This window comes from Callorhinus ursinus, unplaced genomic scaffold, assembly GCF_003265705.2.
Source record: "Callorhinus ursinus isolate GAN/ISIS: 27379988/994484 unplaced genomic scaffold, GSC_fseal_2.0 scaffold15, whole genome shotgun sequence".
Taxonomy (NCBI): domain Eukaryota; kingdom Metazoa; phylum Chordata; class Mammalia; order Carnivora; family Otariidae; genus Callorhinus; species Callorhinus ursinus.
The window spans coordinates 7716122-7744057 of NW_027397077.1; the positions used below are offsets into that span (position 1 = coordinate 7716122).

The 27936-nt window shown below is 37.3% G+C and overlaps 1 protein-coding gene and 1 pseudogene across 7 annotated transcripts in view; one reads left to right on the forward strand and one right to left on the reverse strand.

Moving 5' to 3' along the window:
• Positions 1 to 27936, forward strand: part of DOCK3 (dedicator of cytokinesis 3) — a 525427-nt gene that overhangs the window by 176997 nt on the left and 320494 nt on the right. For 6 of the 7 annotated variants that reach the window (XM_025885347.2, XM_073901288.1, XM_073901292.1 and 3 more), the window contains exon 4: positions 17662 to 17717. In XM_025885347.2, the coding sequence (XP_025741132.1) occupies positions 17662 to 17717 (56 nt within the window). Of the gene's footprint in view, positions 1 to 307; positions 390 to 17661; positions 17718 to 27936 lie in introns of all 7 variants that reach the window. The other variant, XM_073901294.1, reaches the window with a different exon arrangement.
• LOC112833927 (peptidyl-prolyl cis-trans isomerase H pseudogene) lies at positions 5568 to 6218 on the reverse strand (annotated as a pseudogene).

Genomic DNA, 27936 nt, shown 5'->3' on the forward strand with positions numbered 1-27936 from the left:
TTCTTCACTGTTTACTAGAATCAATTGATTAACATGCTGCCATATTACAGTTTTGGAGAAGTCACAATTTAAATATAAACTTACCTTTACAAGTGTGTTTTATATTTTTATTATATGTTTTTTATGTTACTAATTAGTGTCTTTTCATTTTAGCATGAAGAATTTCTTTCAGCATTTCTTGTAAGGCACGTTTAGTTGTGATGAGCTCTCTCAGCTTTTGTTTGTCTTGGAAACTTTTTATCTCTTTATTTTTGAAGGACGTCTTTGCCGGGTGAAGTATTCTTAGTTGGCAATTTTTTTCTTTCAGTACTTTGAATGTATCATCCCACTCTCTCCTGGCCTGCAAGGTTTCTGCTGAATTCTGCTGATAGCCTTATGGGGGTTACCTTGTAAGTTACAAACTTTTTTTCTCTTGTTGCTTTTGAAATTCTCTTTGTCTTTGATTTTAGTCAGTTTTATTATAATTTGTCTTTGAAGGAATCTTTTTTTTGATGAATGTTTTTGGGGACCTGGCTTTGTGAACTTGGATATTCACATCTCTTCCCAGATTTGGGAACGTTTCAGCTGTTATTTCTTTAAATCAGATTTCTGTCCTTTTTTTTCCTCCTTCCTCCTTCTGGAACTGCAGTAATACATAGATTGTGTCCCTTGATGGTATCCCATAATTCACATAGAATTTCTCTACTCTTTTTCATTCATTTTTCTTTGTTCTCTTCTGGCTAGATAATTTCAAAGTTCCTGTCTTTAATCTTGCTGATTCTTTCTTCTGCTGATCAAGTCTGCTTTTGGTACTCTATTTAACATTTTTCATTTAATTCATTGTAGTCTTCAGCTCCAGAATTTCTGTTTTCTTTTTATGATTTCTATGTATGTGTGAAACTTCTCATTTTGTTTGTGTATTGTTTTCCTGATTTTGTTTAATGGTCTTTCTGGGTTTTCTTATAACTTCTTGAGCTTTTAAAAAACAACTACTTTGAATCATTTACTGGGCAAATCACAGATCTGTTTCTTTGGGCTTGGTTACTAGAAAAAATTGTATTCCTTTGGTGGTATCACAGTTCCTTTATTTTTCATGTTCTTGAAATCTTCCATTGTTTTTTTGCATTTGAGGAAGCAATCACTTCCTCCATTTTTACTTACTGTCTTTGGTAGAGGATTAACTTATGTCAGCCATGCTGGATATTCTGAGGTTATCTTAGACCTTTCCTTTGGATGCACCTGCTCCACACTTCTTGTTCCTTTTTGGAATGGAATCCTTAAGATTGTATGCTTTCTTTCAATCCCACAAAATCAGTCCAATTGCTAACAGTCTCTTGTTTGCTTTACCTAAAGCAGTGCTGAATGCTCAAGTTACTGTGCTTTCTCCCAGTCCCAGAGTTGGGTGGCTTTCTGCATGTGCTCAGTAACCATCTGCAAAGGGTATATTTGTCATTGCACAAGGAGCTGGCCATGGAGTTGAGGAGTAGCTGGGGGAGGTGTGCAGTTTTTTGGGGGTGCCTGTGGGCCATTTGAGAAGATTTGCAGGTAAGGTGTCCCCATTGGCTCATGGACAGGCTTCTTGATGGAGTCCGTAAAGTGATTAGTAGGATCCTTTGATGTCTTTTGAGAGTCCTGGCTGCTCTCCTTCTGTCCCCTTCTTACCCTACAGTTGTGTAGTACACTTCAGTATTCTGGATGAGGTGAGAAAGAAGTGGGCCTCTTCAGCAGCATCCCACAAAGCTGGGGAAAGCCTGGTGGTCAGATGCTCTCACTTTCCACCATGGAGAAATCACAGGTCAAGGAGGTCTCTCTTGGCACTGAGATGGGCTGCTTTGTGGGAGGGATAATGCAGGTAAAGTGAAATTGTTCTTCTTACCCTCTTCAGTGCATCCAGTCTCAGATTTTTTTTTTTTCTCCAGCATTGTGCTGGAATTTTTCAACTGGACTCCTGAACTTCCACAAGGTCATTCTTGTCTGTGGTTGATTATTAAAATCAGTTTTCTTTGGTGGGGAAAATGATACAAAACTCCTACTCTTCCATTTTGCTTATATTACCTCTCTGTGATTTTGTTTATTTTTTTTCCTGAGAATCTTATTTTAGTCATGAATTGGTGTTGAGGTTTGTCATATGCATGAATATGATAGGTTTTTTCATCATTAGATTTAATATGGTAGATTACATTGATTGATTTTTGAATTTGAGATGTCTTGCATCCTAAAATAAACCTCGTGGTGCATAAATCTTCTTATATATTGCTGAATTCTACTTGATAACATTTTGTTAAGGATTTTTACATCTATATTCATGAGGGATATTAGTCTATAGTTTTCTTTTTTTATACTGTCTTTGATTTTGGTATTAGAGTAATACTGGTTTCATAAAGTGAATTGAGAAATTTTTTTTCCTCTTATTTTATGGTAGTGATTGTGTAGTAATAGTGTTCATTCTTCAATCATTTGATAGAATGAAGCAGTGAAGACATCTGGGTCTGAAGATTTTTTTTCCTTAGGAGTTTTAAAATATGAATTCAATTTCCTTAATGGTCACAGGGCTATTCAAGCTATTCAAATTATAGTTGATCCTTGAATAACATGGGTTTGACCTGCATGGGTCCACTTCTGTGCAGATTTGTCATACATACAATACAGTACTATAAATTTATTTTCTCTTCCTTATGATTTTTTAAATATTTTTTCTCTAGCTTTACTTTATTGTAAGAACAGACTATATAATACATATAACATTCAATATAGGTGTTAATTGACTGTTTATGTTATCAATAAGGTTTCTGGTCAACAGTAGGCTATTAGTAGTTAAGTTTTTGAGAATTCAGAAGTTAATCATGGGTTTTTGACTGTATGGGGGGATTGGTACCCCTAGCCCTGTATTGTTCAAGAATCAACTGTATACATTTTGTATTGGCTGAGTTATGGTAGTTTGTATTTTATTTTATTTATTTTTAAATTTAATTTAATTTTATTATGTTAGTCACCATACAGTACATCATTACTTTTTGATGTAGTGATCCACGATTCATTGTTTTCGTATAACACCCAGTGCTCCATGCAGTACGTGCCCTCCTTAGTACCCATCACCAGGCTATGGAACTGGTCAATTTCATGTGTTTCATCTATTTATTTGCATAGAGCTTTTGAAATATTCCTTTAATGTCCTTTTAATGAATGTGAATATCCTGTTTCATGCCTGATATTGATAAATTGTGTCTTATCTGTTTTTTCCTTTGTTAGTCTTGGTAGAAATTAGTTCTGTTTTTTAAAAAAAGATTTTATTTATTTGACAGAGAGAGAACACAAGCAGGGGGAGTGGCAGAGGGAGAGGGAGAAGCAGACTCCCTGCTAAGCAGGGAGCCTGACTTGGGGCTTCATCCCAGGACCCTGGGATCATGACCTGAGCTGAAGGCAGACACTTAACTGACTGAGCCACCCAGGCACCCCTAGTCAGTTATACTGATCTTTCCAAAGACCAGCTTTATATTTCCTCTGTTGTTTTTCTTGTTTTAAATTTTGTTGATTTCTCCTCTTTTTGTTCTTTCTGCTTGCTTTGGTTTTATTTTGCTCTTCTAATTTCTTAAGAGAGAGCTTAGATTATTGATTTGCAATTTCCCTTTTTATTTTATTTTTAAAGTTTAAAAAAAATTTTATTTTTTTTAAGTAGGCTCCATGCCCAACATGGGGCTTGAACTCACAACCCTAAGATCAAGAGTCGCATGCTCTATTGACTGAGCCAGGTGGCCCATGCAGTTTTCCTTTTTAATAACATACGCATCTGTCTTTCTCTGACTGGCTTATTTCACTTAAGCATAATACACTCTAGTTCCATCCATGTTGTTGCAAATGGCAAGATTTCATTCTTTTTGATGGCTGAGTAACATACCATTATATATATACATACACCACATTTTTTTTTGAAGATTTTATTAGAGAATGTGCGTGCATGCATACGAGGGGGGGAAGGAAAGGGACATTTGGGAAGGGGAGGGACAAGCAGACTCCATATTGAGTATGGAGGATGATGCAGGGCTTCATCTCACGACCCTAAGATTATGACCTGAGCCAAAACCAAGAGTCGGATGCTTAAGCTTAACCAGCTGAGCTACCCAGGTGCCCTCACATCTTTATCTGTTTCTAGCTGGTGAACATTTGGGCTCTTTCCCTAATTTGGCTATTGTTCATAATGCTGCATAAACATTAGGGTGTATGTATCCCTTTGAATCAGTAGTTTTGTATCCTTTGGGTAATTACCTAGTTAGTGCAACTACTGGATGGTAGGGTAGTTCTGTTTTTAACTTTTTGAGGAACTTCCATACTGTTTTGCAGAGTGGCTGCACCAGTTTGCATTCCCAACAACAGTGTAAGAGGATTCCCCTTTCTCTATATCCATGCCAACATCTGTTGTTTTCTGTGTTGTTAATTTTAGCCATTCTGACTCATATGTGGAATTTAAGAAACAAAACTGATGAACATAGGATAAAGGAAAAAAAAAGAGAGGGAGGCAAACCATAAGAGACTTGTAACTATAGAGAACAAACTGAGGGTTGATGAGGGGAGGTAGGCAGGGGATGGGCTAAATGGTTGATGGGTATCAAGGAGGGGTGATGAGCACTGGGTGTTATGTGTAAGTGAGGAATCACTAAATTATTCTCCTGAAACCAATATTACACTATATGTTAACTAACTAGAATTTAAATGAAAACTTGAAACAATAAAAAATAATATATGCATTTAATGCCAGTAATTTCCCTTTCAGCATTTCTTTGCCTGTGTCCTCGAGTTTTGATATATTGTATTGTCATTTTAATTCAGTTCAGTGTAATTTTTTTATTTACTCTAAAAAGTCCTCTTTGTTGCATGGATTATTTAGAAATATGTTGTTTTATATCCAAGCATTTGCAGATTTTTCTTACGTTATTTTTGTGTGATTGAGTTCCAGTTCGATTTCACTGTGGTTAAGAAAACATTCTGTTTATGATTTTGATTGTTTTAAATTTGACATTTGTGGTTTTGCCCAGGATATGATTTATCTTGGTATATGTCCTGTGGGCCCTTGAAAAGAATGTGTATCTTCTTTTGTTGAGTGCAGTGTTCTGTATTCACAGAACTAGATCACTAGATCCTATTGGTGGATGGTGGTGTTGAGTTCTTTATCATTGCTCTTTTTCTGTTTAGTTGTTCTGTAAGTCTCTAATTGTGAATTTATTTTTATTTGTCTATTTTTATTTCTGTGAGTTTCACTTCAACATATTCTGTTGTTTAGTGCATATACATTTATGATTGCTATGTTTTCTTGGTGGTTGACTTTGTGTCATTATATAATGTCCCTTTTTGTATCTGATAATTTTCTTTGTTCTGGAGTCTACTTTATCTAATACTAACTCTTACTTTCTTTCCATTAATTTTTGCATAACCTGTTTTTTCACGCTTTTATTTCTTATTTGCCTATGTCGTTATTTTTGTAATGAGTTTTTTTTTTTCCAAAACAAAACAAAACTTTATTTACAATTGAAAACTTAAACAGAAAATCCTGGGTTCTTAATCTATGACATTTCCAAGGTCTCTAGATCAAAAAGGGCCAAGCAGGCAGGGAAGCAAACACAGGGGTCAGTCCGGATTATCTTACTCAAGAGCGTCACCCAGAGCAAGGGAAGGCCTGATCAGTCTTGCCCTGGACTATATCTCCCCACACTGTGAGATCACCACAGGCAGCTTGGGCTTACTGTTGGGGCCTGTGGGAACATTCTCAATCTTTTGCATCACTAGAAGTCCATCAATGATTTTTCCAAACACTATGTGCTTGGCACTATGTGCCAATCACATTTAGAACAGGTGATGAAGAACTGGCAGCCATTTGTACTGGGACCACTGTTTGCCATGGAAAGCAGGCCTGGAGCTGAGTGTCTAAGTTTAAAATTTTCATCTGCAAATGATCCCCAGTAAATACTGGCAACTTCAGTACCATCTCCATTAACAAAATCCCCACCCTGGATCATGAAATCCTTTATGACCCTGTGGAAGGTGCTCCCTTTGTATCCTGTCAGAACCCCATCTTTTCTGAATTCTCCAGTGCAGAACTGCCTAAAATTCTCTGCTGTCTTAGGCACAACATACACAAAGAACTCGATCTTCATCTGGCCCACTTCCTGGCCACCAATGCTGACATCAAAGAACACCACGGGATTGACAGGGCTTAGATCTGCCACTGCCATGGCTCCGACCCAGAAGCAGAAGCTGTAACGAGTTTTTTTTTTAAAGATTTATTTATTTGAGAGAGAGTGTGAATGCAGAGGGGAGGTGCAGAGGGAGAGAGAGAGAATTTCAAGCAGACTCCCTGCTAAGCGTGGAGCCTGACACTAAGATCATGACCTGAACCAAATCAAGAATCGGACACTTAACCGACTGAGCCACCCAGGCACCCCTCCGTGTTGACTTTTAGTACATTCATAGTGCTTTACAACCATTACCACTATCCAATTCCAAAATCTTTTCATCACCCCAAACATGAAACCTTACACCTATTCCCCTATCCCCCAGCCCTTGACAACTACTGTCTGTGTGGATTTGCCTATTCTGGATATTTCATATAAGTGAAATCACGTAATATGTGAGCTTTTGTGACTGTCTTCTTTTACTCAGTATAATGTTTTCAAGATTCATTTTTGATGTGGCATGTATCAGTACTTAACTGCTTTTCTGGCTGAATTGAATGGACATACCACAGACATACCACATATGTTTGTCCACTTGTCAGTTGATGGAGATGTGAGTTTTTTCCACCTTTGGCCATTGTGAGTAGTGATGCTGGTTCTCTCTGATTTTAGTGAAAAATTCACTGTCATTTAAATTTTTTTTTTTCACTAGAGGTAAGGTATTGTTTTCTCTTGTTACACTACTTTTAAGATTTTTTTTTTTTTTTGCCTGTAGTATTTAGAAATGTAACTGTGTTGTGTCTTGATATGTATTTGTTTTGGATTATCCTGTTTGGGGTTTGCTTAGCTTCTTCAGTATGTTGGCTTGTCTTTTGCCAAATTTGGGAAGTTTTCTGTCATTTTTTTAATTTTAAATTTTATTAGACTTTATTTTTTAAGAACACTTTTAGGTTTACAGAAAAGTTGTACAAAAAGTACAAGGAGCCTCTCCCAGTTTCTTCTCCTATTCACATTCTACATTAGTGTGGTATGTTTGTTATATTGGTGAACCAATATTTATGTACTATTAATATTATTTATAGTTTACATTAGGGTACACTCTTTGTGTCGTATAGTTTTATGGTTTTGACAAATGCATAATGTTATGTATCTATCATTGCAGTGTCAAGAATAATTTCATTGCCCTAAAAATACCCCATTCTCCACCTATTTATTCCTTTCCTCATTCTCTTAGACTCTTGGCAACCACTGATCTTTTTACTGCCTCTTAAAGAATGCCATTTAGTTGCGATCATATAGATTATAGCCTTTTCAGATTGGCTTCTTTCACTCAGCAACATGCAGTTAAGATTCCTCCATGTCTTTTCGTGGCTTGATGGCTCATTTCTTTTTTTTTTTTAAGATTTTATTTTTTTTAAAGTAATCTCTGTACCCATGTGGAGCTTGAACCCACAGCCCTGAGATCAAGAGTCACACACTCTACCGAGGGAGCCAGCCAGGCACCCTGGCAGCTCATTTCTTTTTATTCCTGAATAATATTCTATTGTCTGGATGGACTAAAGGTTGTTTATTCATTCATCTACTGAGGGACATCTTGGTTGCTTCCAAGTTTTGGCATTTACAGATAAAGCAATTATAAAAACATTTGTGTGCAGGTTTTGTGTGGACATAAGTTTTCAGCTCACTTGGTAATTACCAAGGAGTGCAATTGCTAGGTTGTATGGTAAGAGTATGTTAGTTTTATAAGAAACTGCCAGACTCTCTTCCAATGTGGCTGTACCATTTTGCATTCTCACCAGTAATGGATGAGAGTTCTGTTGCTCCATATTCTCACTAGGATTTATCCTATTAATGTACATTCTAAGCCTTGCCATTGCGTTTTTCTTCTCTCCTCCCAGGACTTGATGACAAAAATGTTAGATATTTTGTTGTTGTTGCCATAGTCATATAGGCCCCTGAGTCTCTATTCATTTTTTTTCAGTCTATTTTCTCTTTATTGTTTAGTGTCTCAACACTTCTGACGTAAAAAATGTGGAGTTTTCCACACCAACAACCGATTCTACAACTGTCTGGATACCCACTGTTAGACCTCATATGTTAAGGGCTCAGTCCCACAAGACCACCTTCACTTCAGATGCCAGTCTCAAGTCCTGGACTTCTTATACTTCTGATCAACCAGTTATAAATTGAGGGTTCCCATGTCCACTTCTCATGTTTGATAATTTGCTAGAACAGCTCACAGAACTCAGGAAAACAACTTAATTACTATTACCAGTTTATCATAAAGGATCCAACTTAGGAACAGCCAAATAGAAAAGATGCTTAGGGCAAGGTATATGGACCAGGACATGGAGTTTCTATGGCCCTTTTTGGCATTTCAACCTCATAGCAACTTCGTGTTCATTACCCTGGAAGCTCTCCAAACCCCATTGTTTGTTTTTATGGGAGTTACATTATGAAGGCATGATTTATTAAATCATTGGCCCTTGGTGATTAACTCATTCTCTAGCCCTTCTCCCCTCCCTGGGGTTGGAGAGTGGAGCTGAAAGTTCCAACCCTCTAATCACATGGTTCTCCTGGCATTTCCCATTCTGAAGCTGTCTGGGGGTACACCAAGGGTCAATTCATTAGCATAAACCCCAGTACAGTTGAAAGTGGCTTATCATGAATAACAAAGTTGATGGTTTTCCTATTCTTCTTATCCAGAAATCCCAAGAGTTTTAGAAACTCCTGTGTCAGGGATTTGGGGATGAAGAAATATATATTACTGTATCACAATATTACAGTCAGTGTGTGTCATTTAAAATTTTTCTGATTTATGGCTTACTGCTTCTTTCCTCTGTCCCCTCCATTCTACTGTTGACCCCATCCAGCATCTTCTGTTTCTTTGTTGAAACATTTTGTTTCTTTGCTGAGACTCTCTTTTCTTTATCTTGTTTCACACACATTTGTAATTACTCACTGAAACATTTTTATGATGGCTCCTTTAAAATATGTCAGATAATTCTAACATCTTTATTTTCTTGGTGTTGGCATGTATTGTTTTTTTTTCCCATTCAATTTAATATCTTCCTGGTTCTTGGTATGACAAGACCTCGACCTTTGGGTATTATGTTACGAGATACTGCTTTTATTTAAACCTTTTGTTTTATCTGGCTTTTGTGACAGTGCTGCTGTAGGGGAAGGACAGGATTTGCCTCATTACTGTCAAGTGGGGAATGAGGCCCATGTTTCCCACTCAGCCTCTGTTGACACTGAATGGTGCAGGCTCCTTGTTCCTGTTGAATAGGTGTAGGAATTCTAGCTTTCTAGTAGTCTTCCACTGATTATTCACTGGCTGGAAAGCATTGTAGAGCCTTCTGCTGTTCCCCATGTGGCCTTTGATACCACCAGGAGGAGGGTGGTGGCCTTGTTACTGCTGAACAATGGTGAAAGCCCCCACTCTCTCTTAGGCCTCTTCAGACACCATAGGGGAGTGATGGAGTTGTCTCATTAATGCTGGTTAGGGGTAGAAGTTTAGGTAGTCTCCACTGCCACTCAGTGGTGGTGGTTTGTTATTGCCCACTTGGGTAGAAAGTCTTGACTCCCAAGTTGGCCTTTTCATCCACTATACCAGTACAAGTTTTGAATGTGTTAATTATAGTCCAATGAAGATGAAAATCCAATCTCTCCAGTTAGCCTTGCTTGTGTGGGTGAGAGTTGGACCATAGCTTTTTTTTCCTTTCTTTTTTGGTGATGTTTGGAAGCAATATAGTGGTTATTACTAAGGTGTTTTCTTTGTTGACAGGCTGACTCTTTCCTGGTTCTTAAGCTAGAGAGAACAGTCTTTTTTTGTCTGTGCTTTTTGGTGTTTCTTGGTTTCTAGCCTTTTCAGCTTCAAATAGTAGATGTATAAGGTAAAAGAAAATCTAGGGAATTCACCACTGTGTTCTTTCTTGCATCTCAGGGTCCCTAGTGGTCTGCCTTTTTCTCTCTACCTTTCAGAATCTTCCTATTTTTAAAAAATATATTTATTTCTAGAGTTTTTTTTATATATGATATATATCTACGCTTTATGTATGATGATGTGTGTGTGAAATATATATGTATATATATATACACTTATGTATATATTACATATATGTCCACAGTTTTTCGTTGTACTTAGCAGAAAGAATAGTGAAAAGTATGTCTCATTCATCTTCCTGGAAGCATAAGCTAATCGTATGCCTTTTTAACTCTTTACTATTCTTCCTTTATAGATAATGGATTGTCATCATTTAGTTTTGACTGCATGCAGTTGTGTGTTTTATTCTATTTTAAGTCCATATTTTCCTGTATTAGGATTCCCCATTGGAATAGGTTATCTTTTATTATGGGCCAATATATAAAATGTATTACTGATATACTTGATGTCAGCATCATGGTGCCATAAGATGTCCCTAGTTTTTGTTCTCACTCTCAAAAACAAATATTCTGTATCCATCCACAAACAAAAGTGTTTTGGGGGACCTGTAGCATTCTGCATCATATAACAAGGGTCCCAGGAGAAGTCTCATCTACCTGTGCATTGGGTAATAGGCAGACGGATCTCAGTCCCAGCTGTGTACCCTGAAGTGACCCTTTTGTCATTTTGGAGCTTCTGAAGACAACCATACTTGGATGAGAGAACCTTTGTGGATGTCTAGGTTTCTGTAAGTGAAGACCCAGCACTTTGTTGGAGCAGAAAGTAAGAGTTTGGATACATTGGAGTGGGTAATAGGAACAATTTCACTTTACCTGCATCAACTTTACCAGAGGGTAGCATTGATAAAGGCCAGAGGAAATCTTTTTAGGCCCGTAATTTCTCCTGTGAGGGCAAGAGAGAGCATGTGAGTGAGCATCCAGCTTCTCCAGCTCTGCAGATGCTGCCAGAGAGGCTCATTTCTGTCTTGCCCTCTCCAGAGTACTAAATTGGGAGTTCCATGACTGAGAGGTAGAAAGAGTTTGGGAAAATGGCACATAGGATTTTTTGGTGGCAATAAAGAGACACAGAACCTACTGTACAGCAGACTCTATTAAGAAGCCCACCCATTAACTGCTGGGAAAGCCCCACCCATGGATTCCCCCACTGGCCTATTAGCATCCCAGTTTTGTGTGCCTCACACTACTCCCTACCCCCCATGCTGTAGCTGGCTCACTGTGCATACCCATTAAGGTGGTGGCAAGAGCAAGCTTTGGAAGACTGTTCATGAATACACATGGAAAACAGGCAGAATCTGCAGTCCAGAGACCACAAACTTGAGTTATAGTGCTACCTTTGGGAAGACACAAGAGAGGCTGTCAGCACTAGCCTGGTGCATTGTAGAATCAATAGAAGGCATTCATGCTGAAGAATTCTGCCACAAAAGTGAGCAAGAAACATGGAGCAGGTTCATGGAAGGTTGAGAAATTTGCAGAATCTCTAAGAGGAACATGGAAGGTATTTCTACCTTGATGGCAATTAGTAAAGACTGGAGGAGGAGGTGACTGCTACTTCAAATGTGAAGACCATAACACAAGACTCCAAGAAACATGAAAAACCAAGGAAGCTAATTGAATTTAAATAAAAAAAGAAAAAGAAAAAGCAAGAAAACATATGACACCAAAGGACCACAATAATCTTCTAGTAACTGAATCCAAAGACATGGAGATCTACAATTTATCTGATAAAGAATTCAAAAAAGCTGTTTTAAGGAAATTTAATGAGCTGAAAAGAAAATACTGAAAGACAGTTCAGTGAAATGAGGAAAACAGTACATTAACAATATTAAAAAATTTATCAAAGAGTTAGAAATAATGAAAAAGGACCAAACAAATTCTGGAGTTGAATCATTCAATGAATGAAATGGAAAAAAAAAATGCAGTAGAGCACATCAACAATAGGCTTGATCAAGCAGAAGAAAGAATCAGTGAAATCAAAGACAGGAACTTTGAAATTTTACAGTCAGAGGAAACCTGACTGGAAAAGAAGAAAAAAATGAGGAAGAGTGAAGAAAGCCTTCATGATAGGTGGACCAGTTTGTGAATCATTGGAGTTCTAAAAGGAGAAGATAGGGAAAAAGGGGCAGGAAGCCTATTTAAAGAAATAACAGCTAAGAACTTTCCAAGTCTAGGGAGAAATTTGGACATCCAAGTTCATAGTGTTCATAGGTCACCAGACAAACTGAACATGAAGAGATCCCTTCAAGACACATTATAATAAAATTGTCAAAGTCACAGACAAGGAAAGATTTTAAAAGCAGCAAGAGAATCAAAGTTTGTAACTTACAAGGTAGCCCCCCTCCTCCATTAGACTGTCAGTGTATTTCTCAGCAAAAATATTATAGGTCATAAAAGAGTAGGATAATATATTCCAAGTGGTGAAAGGAAAAAAAACCCCACCAACCAAAAATACTTTACCTAGCAGAGCTGTTCTTCAGAAATGAAGGAGAGATATAAACTTTCCCAGCTAAATAAAAGCTGAGGGAATTTACCTCTAGACCTGCCTTACAAAATGCTAAAAGGAGTTCTTCAAACTGAAATGAAAGGACACTAATTAGGAACATGAAAATATAAAACACACTGATAAAGGTAATTGTATAGTCAGATTTAGAATACTCTAATACTACAATATGATGGTATATTAACTCTAGTATTAAAAGATGAGAGTATTAAAAATAGCTATAATAACTAAAATATAAAATACAAATACGGGTAAATTGTGACATCAAAAACAAAGCAGGGGAGAGTAAAAGGGTAGAGTTTTTGTATGTGATCAAAGTTAAGTTGTTATCAGTATAAAATAAACTGTTATAAGATGTGTTATGTAAAACCATGGTAACCACAAAGCAAAAATCTACAGCAGAATCATGGAAGATGAAAGATACTGGAATCAAAGCATACCACTGGAAAATCATCAGTTCACAAAGGAAGGCAGCAAGAGATGAAAGGAACAAGGCAAGTATAAAAGAACTGGAAACAGTAAGATAGCATTAGTAAGTTTTTTTTTTTTTAAAGATTTTATTTATTTGAGAGAGAGAACATGAGAAGGGGGGAGGGTCAGAGGGAGAAGCAGACTCCCTGCTGAGCGGGGAGCCTGATGCGGGGCTCGATCCCGGGACTCCAGGATCATGGCCTGGGCCGAAGGCAGTCGCTTAACCAACTGAGTCACCCAGGCACCCCAACATTAGTAAGTCTTTACCTATCAGTCATTACTTTAAATGTGAATGGATTGAATTTTCTAATCAACAGGCCTAATGTGGCTGGATTGGTTAAAAAACAAGGCTCAACTAATTGCATGCCACCCATAAGAGACTTACTCCAGTTTTAAGGGTACATGTAGGTTGAAAGTAAAGGGATAGAAAAAAATATTTCATGCAAGTGGAAACCAAAGGAGAGCACAAGTAGCTATACTTACACTGGGTAAAATAGGCTTTAAGACAAAAACCATAACTAGAGATGAAGAAGGTCATTTATATAATGATAAAGGGATCAACTCATCCAGAAGATCTAACAGTCATTCATAAAGGTGCATCAGAAACTGATATATTAATATATAATAGATATATTAAACACAGGTTTGAAGGGAGAATTAGATAATACACCAGTAGTGGGAGACTTCAGTAGATAATCTGGAGAGAAAACAAAGGAACATTGGACTTGAACTGTACTTTAGACCAATGAACCTCGCAGACATAGATAGAACATTTTTATCTGGAGAGAAAATCAACAAAGAAGCATTGGACTTGAACTGTACTTTAGACCAAATGAACCTCACAGACATAGAACATTTTATCCACCAGCAGCAGGATATACATTCTTCTCAACTGAAGGTGGAACCTTCTTCAGAATAGATCCTATGACAGGTCACATAGCAAGGCTTAGGAAATTTAAGAAGATTGAAATTATACCATGTATCTTTTCAGACTACAGTGTATGAAAGTAGAAATCAATAATGGGAAGAAAACTGGAAAATTCACAAATATGTGCAGTAAGTTAACACAGTTCTGAACAACCAGTGAGTCTTAAAAAAATCACAAAGGAAATAAAAAAATACGCCTACAATATGAAAAAAGTAAGATGTCAAATAAACAACCTAACTTTACATCTCAAGGAACTAGAAAAAGAAGAAAAAACTATGCTCAAATTTAGCAGAAGGAAATAATGAAGATCAGAGTGGAAAAAGTGAAATAGAGACCAGAAGACTATGAGAAGATAACGAAACTAAGAACTGGTTTTTTTTCTAAAGATAAACAAAATTGACAAACCCTTAGCTAGATGAAAGGAAAAAAAGAAAAGACTCAAATAAAATGAGACATGAAATAGGAAACATTAAAAATGATATCACAGAAATAGAAAGGATTATAAGATAATGTTATGAACAATTAATGCCAACAAATTGGATAACCTAGGGGAAATGGATGAATTCCTAGAAACACATAACCTACCAAGGATAAATCAGGAAAAAATAAAATGTTAATTATCCAAATAGTGAGTAAGGAGATGGCATGAGCAACCAAAATCTTCTAACAAAGAAAAGTCCAGGACCTGAAGACTTTACTGGTGAATTCTACCAAACTTTAAAAAGTCAGTACCACAGCAGCTCCTTTCAAGATACATCTCCAAAAGCTAGTGAAACAAAATGAACTTTTGGGACTTCATCAAGATAAAAAGCTTCTGCACAGCAAAAGAAACAGTCAACAAAACAAAGAGACAACCCACAGAATGGGAGAAGATATTTGCAAATGACAGTACAGACAAAGGGCTGGTATCCAAGATCTATAAAGAACTTCTCAAACTCAACACCCAAAAAACAAATAATCATGTCAAAAATGGGCAGAAGACATGAACAGACACTTCTCTGAAGAAGACATACAAATGGCTAACAGGACACATGAAAAAATGTTCATCATCATTAGCCATCAGGGAAATTCAAATCAAAACCACATTGAGATACCACCTTACACCAGTTAGAATGGCAAAAATTGACAAGACAAGAAACAACAAATGTTGGAGAGGTTGTGGAGAAAGGGGAACCCTCTTACCTTGTTGGTGGAAATGCAAGTTGGTACAGCCACTTTGGAAAACAGTGTGGAGGTCCTGAAAAAATTAAAAATAGAGCTACCCTATGACCCAGCAATTGCACTCCTGGGTATTTACCCAAGGACACAGATGTAGTGAAAAGAAGGGCCATATGCATCCCAATGTTCATAGCAGCAATGTCCACAATAGCCAAACTGTGGAAAGAGCCGAGATGCCCTTCAACCGACGAATGGATAAAGAAGATGTGGTCCATATATACAATGGAATATTACTCAGCCATCAGAAAGGATGAATACCCAACTTTTGCATCGACATGGATGGGCCTGGAGGAGATTATGCTAAGTGAAATAAGTCAAGCAGAGAAAGTCAGTTATCATATGGTTTCGCTTATTTGTGGAACATAAGGAATAGCACGGAGGACATTAGGAGAAGGAAGGGAAAAATGAAGGGGGGGAATCGGAGGGAGAGATGAACCATGAGAGACTATGGACTCTGAGAAACTGAGGGTTTTAGAGGAGAGGGGGATCAGGGGAAGGGTTAGCCCAGTGATGGGTATCAAGGAGGGCACGTACTACATGGAGCACTGGGTATTATACGAAAACAATGAATCGTGGATCACCACATCAAAAACTAATGGTGGTGACTAACATAACATAAAATTAAATTAAAAAAAAGTCAGTACCAGTTCTCAGACTCTTCCAGAAAATTGAAGAGGAGGGAACACTTCCAGACTCATTTAATGATGTTGGTAATACCCTGATACCCAAGCCAGATAAGGACACTAAAGGAAAAGAAAACCAAAGGCAATATCTCTGATGAATACAGATGTAAAAATTCTCAACAAAATATTAGCAACCCAAGTTTAACAGCACTTTTAAAGGATCATATGCCATGATTAAGTGGAGTTGATCCAAGGGACGAAAGGACGGTTCAACATTGTCAAACTAATAAATTTAATACACCTCATTGATAGAGTGAAAGACAAAAATCGTATAATCATTTCAGTAGATGCAGAAAAAGCATTTGACAAAATGTAACATCCTTTCATGAATAAAACTTAGCAAATTGGGTTTAGAAGTAACATACCTCAACATAATAAAGGCCATGATATGACAAGCCCCACAGCTAACATCATACTCAATGGTAAAAGGCTGAAAGCTTTTTCTCTAAGATGAGCAGCAAGACAAGGGTGCTCACTCTCACCACTTCTATTAAACAGAATACTGGAAGTCCTAGCCAGAACAAGCAGGTAAGACAAGGAAACAAAAGGTATCCAAATAAGAAAGGAAGAAGTAAAATTGTATGTGCTTGCAGATGGTATGATATATGTAGAAAATCCTAAAGACTCCACCAAAAAGCTGTTAAAACTAATGAAAAATTCAGTAAAGTTGCAGGATACAAAATTAACACAAAGAATTTAGTTGTGTTTCTGTTCACTAACAGTGAAATATCTGAAAAAAGAAAGGCAACAGTCTATTCAAAATAGCATTGAAAGCAAGCAGAAACTTAGGAATAAACTTAAGCAAGGAGGTAAAAAGATCTACACACTGAAAACTGTAAAATGCATTACTGTAGTCCAGCTGCTGATGGTCTTGTCTGGTATAGATTTATTATTAGCAGTGTGGAGGCCAGAAAGTATAAAAAAATTTAGGCCATTTGTGCTTTATTTGAAGGGAGTTTCAAAACATCAGGAAAATGAATGAAGCACTGATTGGAAAACTTAATTGTTTTTAAAAACAATTCATTTTTTATCCCTTAGGAATCGAAATCAAATTATGACAAATATCAAAATGGAAACTCTAATGAAAGAGTAAAAGAAGAAATGTTTATAGAAACTTCCAAATTGATTCATTCTTGTGAATATAAATGTGAGCCAGAGTCTGAGAATTGTTTCTCCAGCTCAGAACTGGATAACATAGGTGATACTAGCTGGTTAGGTGACATTGTTGGTTTTATAGATGCATGCCAAGCTCTGTACATAAGTCTATATCCTGAGAGTGATTAGATGGAATATTTCCAATCTGTAACTTAAAAAATCTTTTTGATAGTTGCTTAAGATCACAGTTTTCCCCTGAGGATAGACTCTGAGTGCAAATGACAATGAAATTCCTATCTAATGTATGTAGTTTGTGTAACTTTGCATTCTTAATATGCAAAGTGGTTGCTACATTAAGATATCAACTGTATTGGGTTTTTTAAAAGATTTTATTTATTTGAGAGAGAGAGAGAGAGCATAAGCAGGGGAGCGGCAGGCAGAGGGTGAGGGAGAAACAGGCTTCCTGTTCAGCAGGGAGCCAGATGTGGGGCTCTATCCCAGGACCCGGGGTCATGACCTGAGCCGAAGGCAGACACTTAACTGACTGAGCCACACAGGTGCCCCTATCTACTGTATTGTTGATAGAGTATTTCCATCCTGAAATCTGGCTTCTATTTTAGCATATATGAGATGTTAATCACAAATTTCCTTTTCTAATGGGAAATCTTTTCTCTTTTACAGGGGATCTTTCCTGCAAATTACATTCACTTGAAAAAGGCAATTGTCAGTAATAGGGGGTGAGTAGTTGGTCTTACTATATTTATAATTTTTATAGGTTGCAGAGGAAGGATTTTTTCTTTTTGGCTTGTAGTATAAAATATGCTATTAATATGTTTTCCTGCCAAAAATAAATTTGCTTTATCAGTTTATCATATATCATATATAATTCTGAGGATACAACTATTTCTTAAAATACTGACAACTTAAATCAGTTTTCTCGTATACTGGAAAGGTAACCTGGTTTGAATTTTATAAAAACAATTATGCATGCTGCATGGTTTTTACAGTTATTTACATTTTGAGAATAGTTTCTGATAGGATAACAAGTGCAATCTCTGATAGAAAAGAGACAAGACGTAAATATATCAAAATGTTAACATTTGTTATTTTTGCATATTCAGATTATGAGTGATTTTTAGAAATTCTTTACTGTCATGCCCTAATTTTAAAAGTAATACATATATATTATTAGAAAATTGTGATTTTATTTTTCAAAATTTATCATTTTAAAATATAAAATACTATATGATAGCTTTTGGTACTAGAAATAATGTTTTTGAGCAGAGATTGAGAAAGCATCAGAGTTTAGTTAGGGTTGAGTCAGGAAAAGAGAAACTTATGAGTCACTTTATAAGCTAGAATTTAATGTAGGGAATTGTTTACACACATTTGGAAAAATGACAGAAAAAAAAGAGGATATACCAGTATAACCCAAAATAATAACTGCAGAAAGAAATCTATACTGTAATGGCTGGGGAAACAAAAGATAATGGGTTGGGGATACCAGAACTCGGGAACTTGGAAGATGGATCTTGAGACGCTGGAGATCAAATTCTGAGGAGACGACATCACATGGCTGCTGCTGGTATGTATGAAGAAGGGCAGTGAGGCTGTTTCTGGGAATGCCAAAAGCAACTGGAGGCTGGAACCAATTTTTCTTTGGTGGAACGGTTTACAGGAACAGCAGGAAACACTTTTTATTTCCTTTTCCCCAGTATTTTCTAGTGCCCCCCACCACACAAAGGGGCTTGTGAGGCAAAGTTGGCAAATCCCAGCCTCAGAGTTGGTGCTTAGAAGGGTGGATTTACAGATGAGAGGTATTAGTAAATTCTAAGATAAAATTTGTTACTGAGGCATAGTAAGATTATAACTAAGAAGATTCTGATATGAATGCATGACCAGCATATTTTTTATTGTTTCCCTTCTTCTTTTATAAAATACCAGACACAAGGATATAGAGACAGGAAACTTGAAAATCCTTTTAGTGAACCTTTGCAACATATAATCTACTACCTCAAATTTATAGGTAAGGACTAGCCAAAAACAACAAGATTGGCTAGAAGTTGTGTGGAAAAAGGAAAAGGGAGTGTCTAGACCAGGATCAGGAAGGCATATATTTCTGAAAGTACTAATAAAATACATTTTCTGAATGTGAATGGCTTACCTCTAAACATAAAAATAATACCCCTAATTTATAACACTTAGTTTAACAATGGGACTGATGAGAACTGAAATGTGGCAGAAACTACATGGAGGTGAGATGAGAAAAGGAGATAGAATATTTAGGGATCAAGAAATAGAGTGCCTCAGAAAATGCCAGCAAAATCATATATTTCTGATAACAAGGGACTCATCTTAAATCCAGGAGCAATGTTCCCATTTATAATAGTTGTAAAGTAAATTGGGGACCACTTTGCTAGCAGAAAAATCCATACCTAGATTCAGTTTGTTTCAGGAAGGCAAAGGAGATACAGCTTAAAGAATTATACAGAGCAGCCATATTTGTTGGAAACACTCTTTCTCCAAGGAAGCAGAGAAACCGTCTTTTGGATGTACATCTTAGAAAGCTACAAGGAATCAATTTAGTATACAAACCTCCAGCAGTTTGATGGTCCAGAATAATATTTCTAAAATCTTAAGAAAGTATTTTAGAAAAACTGTTTTCAAGTGTTGAAGAGCAGTCAATGTAGGAGGATGTTTTTTCCCCAAGTTTTTACTTAAATTCCAGTTAATGTACAGTGTAATATTAGTTTCAGGTGCACAATTTAGTGACTCAACACTTCCATACAACACCCAGTGCTTACCGCAAGGTGCACTCATTAATCCCCATCATCTATTTCACCCACCTTTCCACCCCTACCCTACCCTCAGCAATCAGTTTGTTCTCTATAGTTAAGAGTCTGTTTCTTGGTTTGCCTCTCTCTCTCTCTCTCTCTCTCTCTCTTTTTCTCTCTTTCTCTCTCTGTCTTCAGATGTAGGGAGGATCTTGAGGAACTTTGATTTTTAAAGGAAGGGGGGAATGCATGTGGGAACTTTGGCTTTTTTTCCCACAGAGCATTTTTCAGTTTGCTGTGATGTGGTGCAGCAAGCAGATCCCAAACAGAAAGTGGTAGTCTTTCAGGGATGAGGAAACAGACATTGGAGTTTGGAACTCTTGGGAAGACTAATAAGAAGTAAGAGATTAAAACCCAGAGAGTAGAGAACCTCAGAAAATGAACCTTAATCTGCTTACAAATTTCCCCTAAGTAATTGAATGAGTTTTAGCTTCTTTTGGGCTGTGTAAGACTCAAGGAATCTTAGTAGAAGAGTACAACTAGCAAACTGAGTAGACTTTACCAGCCACCTGATATTGGTGAGAAAAATATTAGAGTTCAAGGACTGGCAAGTTATAGGGGCCTTGGTAAAATATTTGGGCCTTCTGTTGAGATCCTTAAAAGAACATACCCTATATGTAGGGCCATGCCCTTGGTTAAAGGACTAAACCAAAGGTATGTGGGCAAAAGTGAAATAGTCCATTCCTAACAAAGTATAAACCTCTGAAAACACAAGGGGTGTTAGAAGAACAAATAAAAACACTGAATACTGTCATCCAGAAATAGCAACTATAGTGGGTCAGTGTATTTCCCTATTCTTAATGCATGGTATTTTTACTCTGTTCCCTGTTAGAAGTTGATTCTCCTTTATCCTTTTCCCCCCACTCTTATAAATATTACCTTGATGATATATCTCTTTTTAGCATCTTTTTTCCTCCTTAATTTCTATGACAATTCTTGTTTCCATTCTTCCTCTTGGGCCCCACTTTGTTATTCTTCTCAGACTCCTATTCTGAGCCCTTAAATACTATTAATTTATGAGCTTTATCTCTAATCCTTTACATGCAAAGTGTGCCTCTCTTGCTCAGGTATAGTAAGACAGATGGTTTGACTACAGTGTGTGGAGGTGAGGTCAGTAAAAGCAGAGGAGTCCAGAGTGGCAGCAAGGTGATAAATATTGTATAGACCTTGTAGGCCATGTCAAGACTGTTATCTTTTATTGAATGAGCCAGGGAGCCATTAAAACTTTCAGAAAGAGAAGGGACATGTTTTATTTAATTTTAAAAGTGTTATTCTAGGCTCTTTGTCGAGACTAGAACTATAGTGGGGCAAGGTCAGAAGCAGGGATACTTGGTAGAATATGCCATTCACTGAAATGTGGAAGTTTGGGAAGGGATATGTTTTGGGGAGGGAATCAAACGATTCAATTTTGTACATGTTAAATTTGAAATGACTCTTAGATTCTCAAGTGGAGATGTCAAGTAATCAGTTGACTATATGAATGTGGAGTTCTGGGGAGAGTTTGGAGCTTCAGGCATAGATTTGGAAGTCATCAACATCCAAATGATATTTAAAGCTACAGAGCTGGATAAGAACAGAAAAGGAATTACTATAGATAAAGAAGAAGTGAGGTGAAGACAGAATACTGGGGAACTGTAGTGTTTAAAGATAAGATGAAGAGGAGAATCAGTGAAAAGAATCTGAAAAGTTGTAACCAGGGAGGTAGGTAGGTAATGAGAAAGTAGTATCTTGGAGACCAATCAAAGAAAATATTTAGAGGATAGACTAATCAAATATGTCTGGTGTTGTTGAAGTTGAGTAAGATTGAAGATCTTGTAGAGTGGTAAGAGTGAAAGCCTGATAAGAAGAGATTTGAGAGAGAATGAAAAAAGAGGAAGTAGATAACAGTAAAGACTCAAGTTATAGCCCTTAAACCATAACTGAATGGCAGATGGGAACATACTTAGTTTGGGGATAATTTTTCTGTGTAGTCCTTTTAAAAAAATCATCTGGGGCATCTGGGTGGCTCAGTCAGTTAAGTGTCTGACTCTTGATTTCAGCTCAGGTCATGATTTCAGGGTCGTGAGATTGAGCTCCACATTGAGCTCCTCACTCAGTGGGCAGTTTGCTTGAGACTCTCTCTCTCTGCCCCTCCCCCTTCTCACTCTCTCTCTCACATAAATAAATCTTTAAAAAAATCATCTGATTCGAAATAAGTCAGTTAGAGAAAGACAAATACCGTATGATTTCACTCATGTAGAATTTAAGAAACAAAACAGATGAACAAAGGGTAAGGGAAGGAAAAATAAAATAAAAACAGAGGGAAGCAAACCATAAGAGACTCAACTTTAGAGAACAAACTGAGAGTTGCTGGAGAGGGCGTATGTGGGTGATGGGCATTAAGGAGGGCACTTTCTGTGATGAGCACTGGTTGTTATATGTAAGTGCTGAATCACTAAATTCTACTCCTGAAACCAGTACTACACTACACTGTATGTTAACTAACTTGAATTTAAATTTAAAAAAATCATCTGATTCTTCTTATCTAATTTTTTATTTTGAAAAATTTTAAATCTATAGACAGGTTACAAGAATAATATAAGTAACACTTATATCCATTCCCCTAGATTTACCAGTTACCAACATTTTACCATATTGAGCTCATTTTCTTCCCCCAGCCCTGCTTTTAACATAAATGAAGCAGAGGAGACGAACCATGAGAAATGATGGACTCTGAAAAACAAACTGAGGGTTCTAGGGGGAGGGGCGTGGGAGGATGGGTTAGCCTGGTGATGGATATTAAAGAGGGCACGTTCTGCATGGAGCACTGGGTGTTATACACTAACAATGAATCATAGAACACTACATCAAAAACTAATGATGTAATGTATGGTAATTAACATAACAATAAAAACCCAATGATTATCAAAAGCAAAAAAAAATAAGTTTTAGACATTCTGAGACTTCACTGTTAAATATTTGAGTGTCTTCTAAGAAAAAGGACATCCTTTAACATAATCACAATATAATTATTATACTCAAGAAATTTAACATGATACAAATAGTACTTATAAAATAGCTAGTTCATATTCAAATATCCCTAATTTTCCCAAGAATGTCCCTTATAGCTGTTTTTGTCTGTTTGCTTTTTTTGGTGGGGGTATGGTCCAGGATCCAATCAAGAATTAAGTATTGTCAGGCTTCCAGTTACAGATTGAATAAATCATGGGAAATAAAGGTACAGTGTAAAGAATGTAGTCAGTGATACTGTAAAAGTGTTGTATGGTGACAGAACTTGTGGTGAACGCAGCATAATATATAGAGATGTTGAATCACTATGTTTTACACCCAAAACTAATGTAACATTCTGTGTCAACTATACTCAAATAAAAATTTTTTTTAAAAAGCTTCATTATTGTTATAGAAATGCAACAGATTTCTGTACATTGATTTTGTATCCTGCAATTTGATTGAATTCGTGTATCAGTTCTAGCAGTTTTTTTGGTGGAGTCTTGGGTTTTCTACATAGAGTATCATGTCATCTGCAAAGAGTGAAAGTTTGACTTCTTCCTTGCCAGTTTGGATGCCATTTATTTCTTTTTGTTGTCTGATTGCTGAGGCTAGAACATCTAGTACTCTGTTAAACAACAGTAGTGAGACGACATCCCTTTCATGTTCCTTACCTTAGGGGAAAAGCTCTCAGTTTTTCCCCCATTGAAGAAGATTTTAGCTGTGGGTTTTTCGTCTGTGGCCTTCATTTTGTTGAGGTATGTTCCCTCTAAACCTACTCTCTTGAGGATCTTTATCACGAATGTATGTTGTACTTCGTCAAATGCTTTTTCTGCATTTATTGAGAAGATCATGTGATTCTTATCCTTTCTTTTATTAATGTGGTGTATCACCTTGATTGATTTGCAAATATTGAACCACCTTGCAACCCAGGAATAAATCCCACTTGATTGTGGTGAATGATTTTTTAATGTACTGTTGAACGCTATTTGCTAGTATTTTGTTGAGAATTTTTACATCCATGTTCATCAGGGATGTTGGCCTCTAGTTGTCTTTTTTAATGGGGTCTTTGTCTGGTTTTGGAATCAGGGTAATGCTGGCCTCATGGAATGAGTTTGGAAGTTTTCCTTCCATTTCTATTTTTTGGAACAGTTTCAGAAGAATAGGTATTAACTCTTTTTAAGGAATAGCACAGAGGATCATAGGGAAAGGGAGGGAGAACTGAATGGGAAGAAATCAGAGAGGGAGACAAACCATGAGAGACTCTTGATTTGGGGAAAAAAACTGAGGGTTGTGGAAAGGGAGGTGGGTGGGGGGACGGAGTAACAGGGTGATGGGTATTAAGGAGGGCACGTGATGTGATGAGCACTGGGTGTTATATGCAACTAATGAATCATTGAACATTACATCAAAAACTAAATGTCTTAGCAGTCTACAGGAACAAAGCATTTCTATCAACCTAGCTTCCAGAAGGAAATGTAGATAAAATAAAATGTCCTTATAACCTGCAGCCCATTGACAGATACTTGAAGTGGGAAGAATGTAATGTTCTTCCAGGCAGCTCCCGACTACATTCATGTTAATGCCTTGCTAGAGGGAAAAACAACCTTTACTTGACAATGGCAAGGCCTCCGGTATCCTGTGAATCTTTAAAATGAAAAGCTTTTTGAAAACCTCCCTTTTCCTTACCTCCCCCACCCCATAGTATATAATCAGCCACCCTTCACAACCCTGATGCAGCAGCTCTTTCTGCCCATGGGTCCTGTCCCCATGCTTTAATAAACCACCATTTTGCACCAAACAAAAAACTAATGATGTATTATATGTTGGCTAATTGAATTTAAGTTAAAAAAATAAATGATTATAAGCTTTCAGTGTAAATAGGTTCTGTGACTAAGTGGAAATTGACAGTTGTGCTGGTTCCTTGAGAAATTGTCTTCTGGGTATAGGATTCACTTTTGTTATGGGATTGTTTCTTAGACCATTTAGGAGAGGATACTTAGGGTAAGATTATTAATAAAGCACATGTTTTACACACACACAAAAAAATGGTTGGTTGAATTCCCCTGTGAAGCCATCTGGCCCTGGACTTTTGTTTGTTGGGAGATTTTTGATTACTGATTCGATTTCTTTTCTGGTTATTGGTCTGTTCAAGTTTTGGTAGTTTATATGTTTCTAGGAATTTATCCATTTCTTCCAGAGTGTCTGATTTGTTGGCATGTAATTTTTCATAATATTTTCTTATAATTGTTTGTATTTCTGTGGTGTTGGTTGTGATTTCTCCTCTCTCACATGTGATTTTATTTATTTAGGTCCTTTCTCTTTTTGATAAGTATGTTCTTTTTTCCTTTTATGATATTTATATGGTTGAAGTGCCCATGTACTTGGTTTGCAAAATGTCCCTCAGTTTGTATTTGTCTAAATGTTTTCTCCTGGTTAGATTCAAGATTTTGGATTGCAATACTACGTGGATGGTGTTGTGAGTTAAAACATGCATATTTCTCCTGCATGTTGTACCAGTGCTTGATAAGATTAGAAAGACTGGGACTTGGGGCTCTACCTTAGTAAGTACTAGGCAGGAGCAAGGGCCTTTCAATCAGAGAACATGCATTGTGTTTCTATCATGTGCCTTCTTCATTGTATCCTGCCATACCTGTGAGAAAGATGACCCTGTGCTCTTGATGCTTCTTAAGGTTATCATCTGCTTCTTGGAAAACTTGTAGCATTTGTGCTGAAGTACTTTTTGTTTTTTATGTGGTTGACAGGGCATGAAATTACTTGACTAGGCTATCTGTGGAAATTTTCTTCTGGGGACTTTTATATTTTTCATGTTTTTCAATTAGCTTTTAAAATTTTTCTTGGAAAAAAAAAAGGGCGCCTGGGTGGCTCAGTTGGTTAAGCGACTGCCTTCGGCTCAGGTCATGATCCTGGAGTCCTGGGATCGAGTCCCGCATCGGGCTCCCTGCTGAGCAGGGAGTCTGCTTCTCCCTCTGACCCTCTTCCCTCTCGTGCTCTCTCTCATTCTCTCTCTCTCAAATAAATAAATAAAATCTTTAAAAAAAATAAAATTTTTCTTGACATCTGGGTTTTCTCATTCTTAAAATGATTCAAGTAGAGTCATCACTTTTTGTAAAGTTTCATTGAAAAAATATACATTTGTAGGGGCGCCTGGGTGGCTCAGTCGTTAAGCATATGCCTTTGGCTCAGGTCATGATCCCAGGGTCTTGGGATCGAGCCCTGCATCGGGCTCCCTGCTGGGCGGGAAAGCTTGCTCCTCCCTCTCACACTCCCCCTGCTTGTGTTCCCTGTCTTGCTGTGTCTCTCTGTCCAATAAATAAATAAAATCTTGGGGTGGCTCAGTTGGTTAAGTGACTGCCTTTGGCTCAGGTTGTGATCCCGGGGTCCTGGAATCGAGCCCTGCATCGGGCTCCCTGCTTGGCGGGAAGCCTGCTTCTCCCTCTCCCACTCCCCCTGCTTGTGTTCCCTCTCTCGCTGTCTCCCTTTCTCTCTCTGTCAAATAAATAAATAAAATCTTTAAAAAAAATTATTAAAAAATCTTTAAAAAAAAGTACATTTGTAGTAAATTTGAAGATTTCAGGGCTGATAAGAAAAAGGATATGACTATGAGATGCGAGTAACACATTATGAGCTTTATTTAGGTAGAGCTTTGACAGGTTAAGGTAAGTCCCTCACAGCTGGAGACCTCCCAGAAACAGCAGTGCAGGGCCATGCCTATAACAGGAAGAGGACACAGGAACCCTTGGGAGAGAAGGGATTTTTGTGTCTAGATTATATTATTCATCTGACCTCAATTTTTTTTTATATTGTTAGCCAACACATAGTAGTACATCATTAGTTTTTGATGTAGTGTTCAGCGATTCATTAGTTGCATATAACACTCAGTGCTCATCACAACCTGTGCTCTCCTTAATACCCATCACCCGGTTACCCCATCCCCCCGCCTCCCTTTTATAACCCTCAGTTTGTTTCCCAGGGTCCAGAGTCTCTCATGGTTTGTCTCCCTCTCTGATTTCTTCCCATTCAGTTTTCCCTCCCTTCTCCTGTGGTCCTCTGCACTATTCCTTGTGTTCCACATATGAGAGAAACCATATGATAATTGTCTTTCTCTGCTTGACTTATGAGATTATGTTCCTCATCTGAAAGATGGGAAATCTCTGGGTCAGAGAGCACCATAGAATAGCAGCAGTTTATGGTCTTCTATAGTACCAGGGTTTGTCTAACCTGTGGGTAGCAGGTATTGAGTGCAGCTTCATTAATGTAAAATGGCAGGCTCTAAATGGCTAAAAATATGCTTATTTGGGTTATATTAAAAGCAGTTGGATGTATAAAATTTTGGCACTGGTGAGCTCTGAGCTAATGGTGCTCCCTGACCGTGAAGAAGTAAATAACATAAGGCCCAATATACAGAAGGTCACTTTTGCACATTTATATAACACCATTACTTTATGAAGCACTTATATTTTTTATTTTTAAATTGAGGAAAATTAGGATCATGATTTAAATTAGGAATAGCCAACTTCTGTAGTTTTAGAAGTTGTCAGTTTTACTGATCACTAACCAAATTTCAGTTTAATTGAAAAATAATTGGATGATGGGCATTAAGGAGGGCACTTGATGAATGAGCACTGCGTGTTATATGCAACTGATGAATCACTAAATTCTACCTCTGAAACTAATAAAAAAGAAAGAAAAGAAAGAAAAATATATCTAGGGTCAAATTATAATGGACTAAATGTATTTTAGGAGGGAGGCACCAGGTATTACAGATAGATCAGTGACATACTCCTCTTACGTTCTGTTCAAGGAATTATTTGCATTTTATTATTTTTTGGATATTGCCTCTCTACTCTGATTTAATGAACCTGATTTCAAAGTGGGGTGAGTGTGTGTGGGAGGATACACATAGGAGCATACATGTGCGTTGTAAGGAACACATGGGGCGCCTGGGTGGCTCAGTCATTAAGCGTCTGCCTTCGGCTCAGGTCATGGTCCCAGGGTCCTGGGATCAAGCCCCACATTGGGCTCCCTGCTCCGCGGGAAGCCTGCTTCTCCCTCTCCCACTCCCCCTGCTTGTGTTCCCTTTCTTGCTTTGTCTCTCTGTCAAATAAATAAA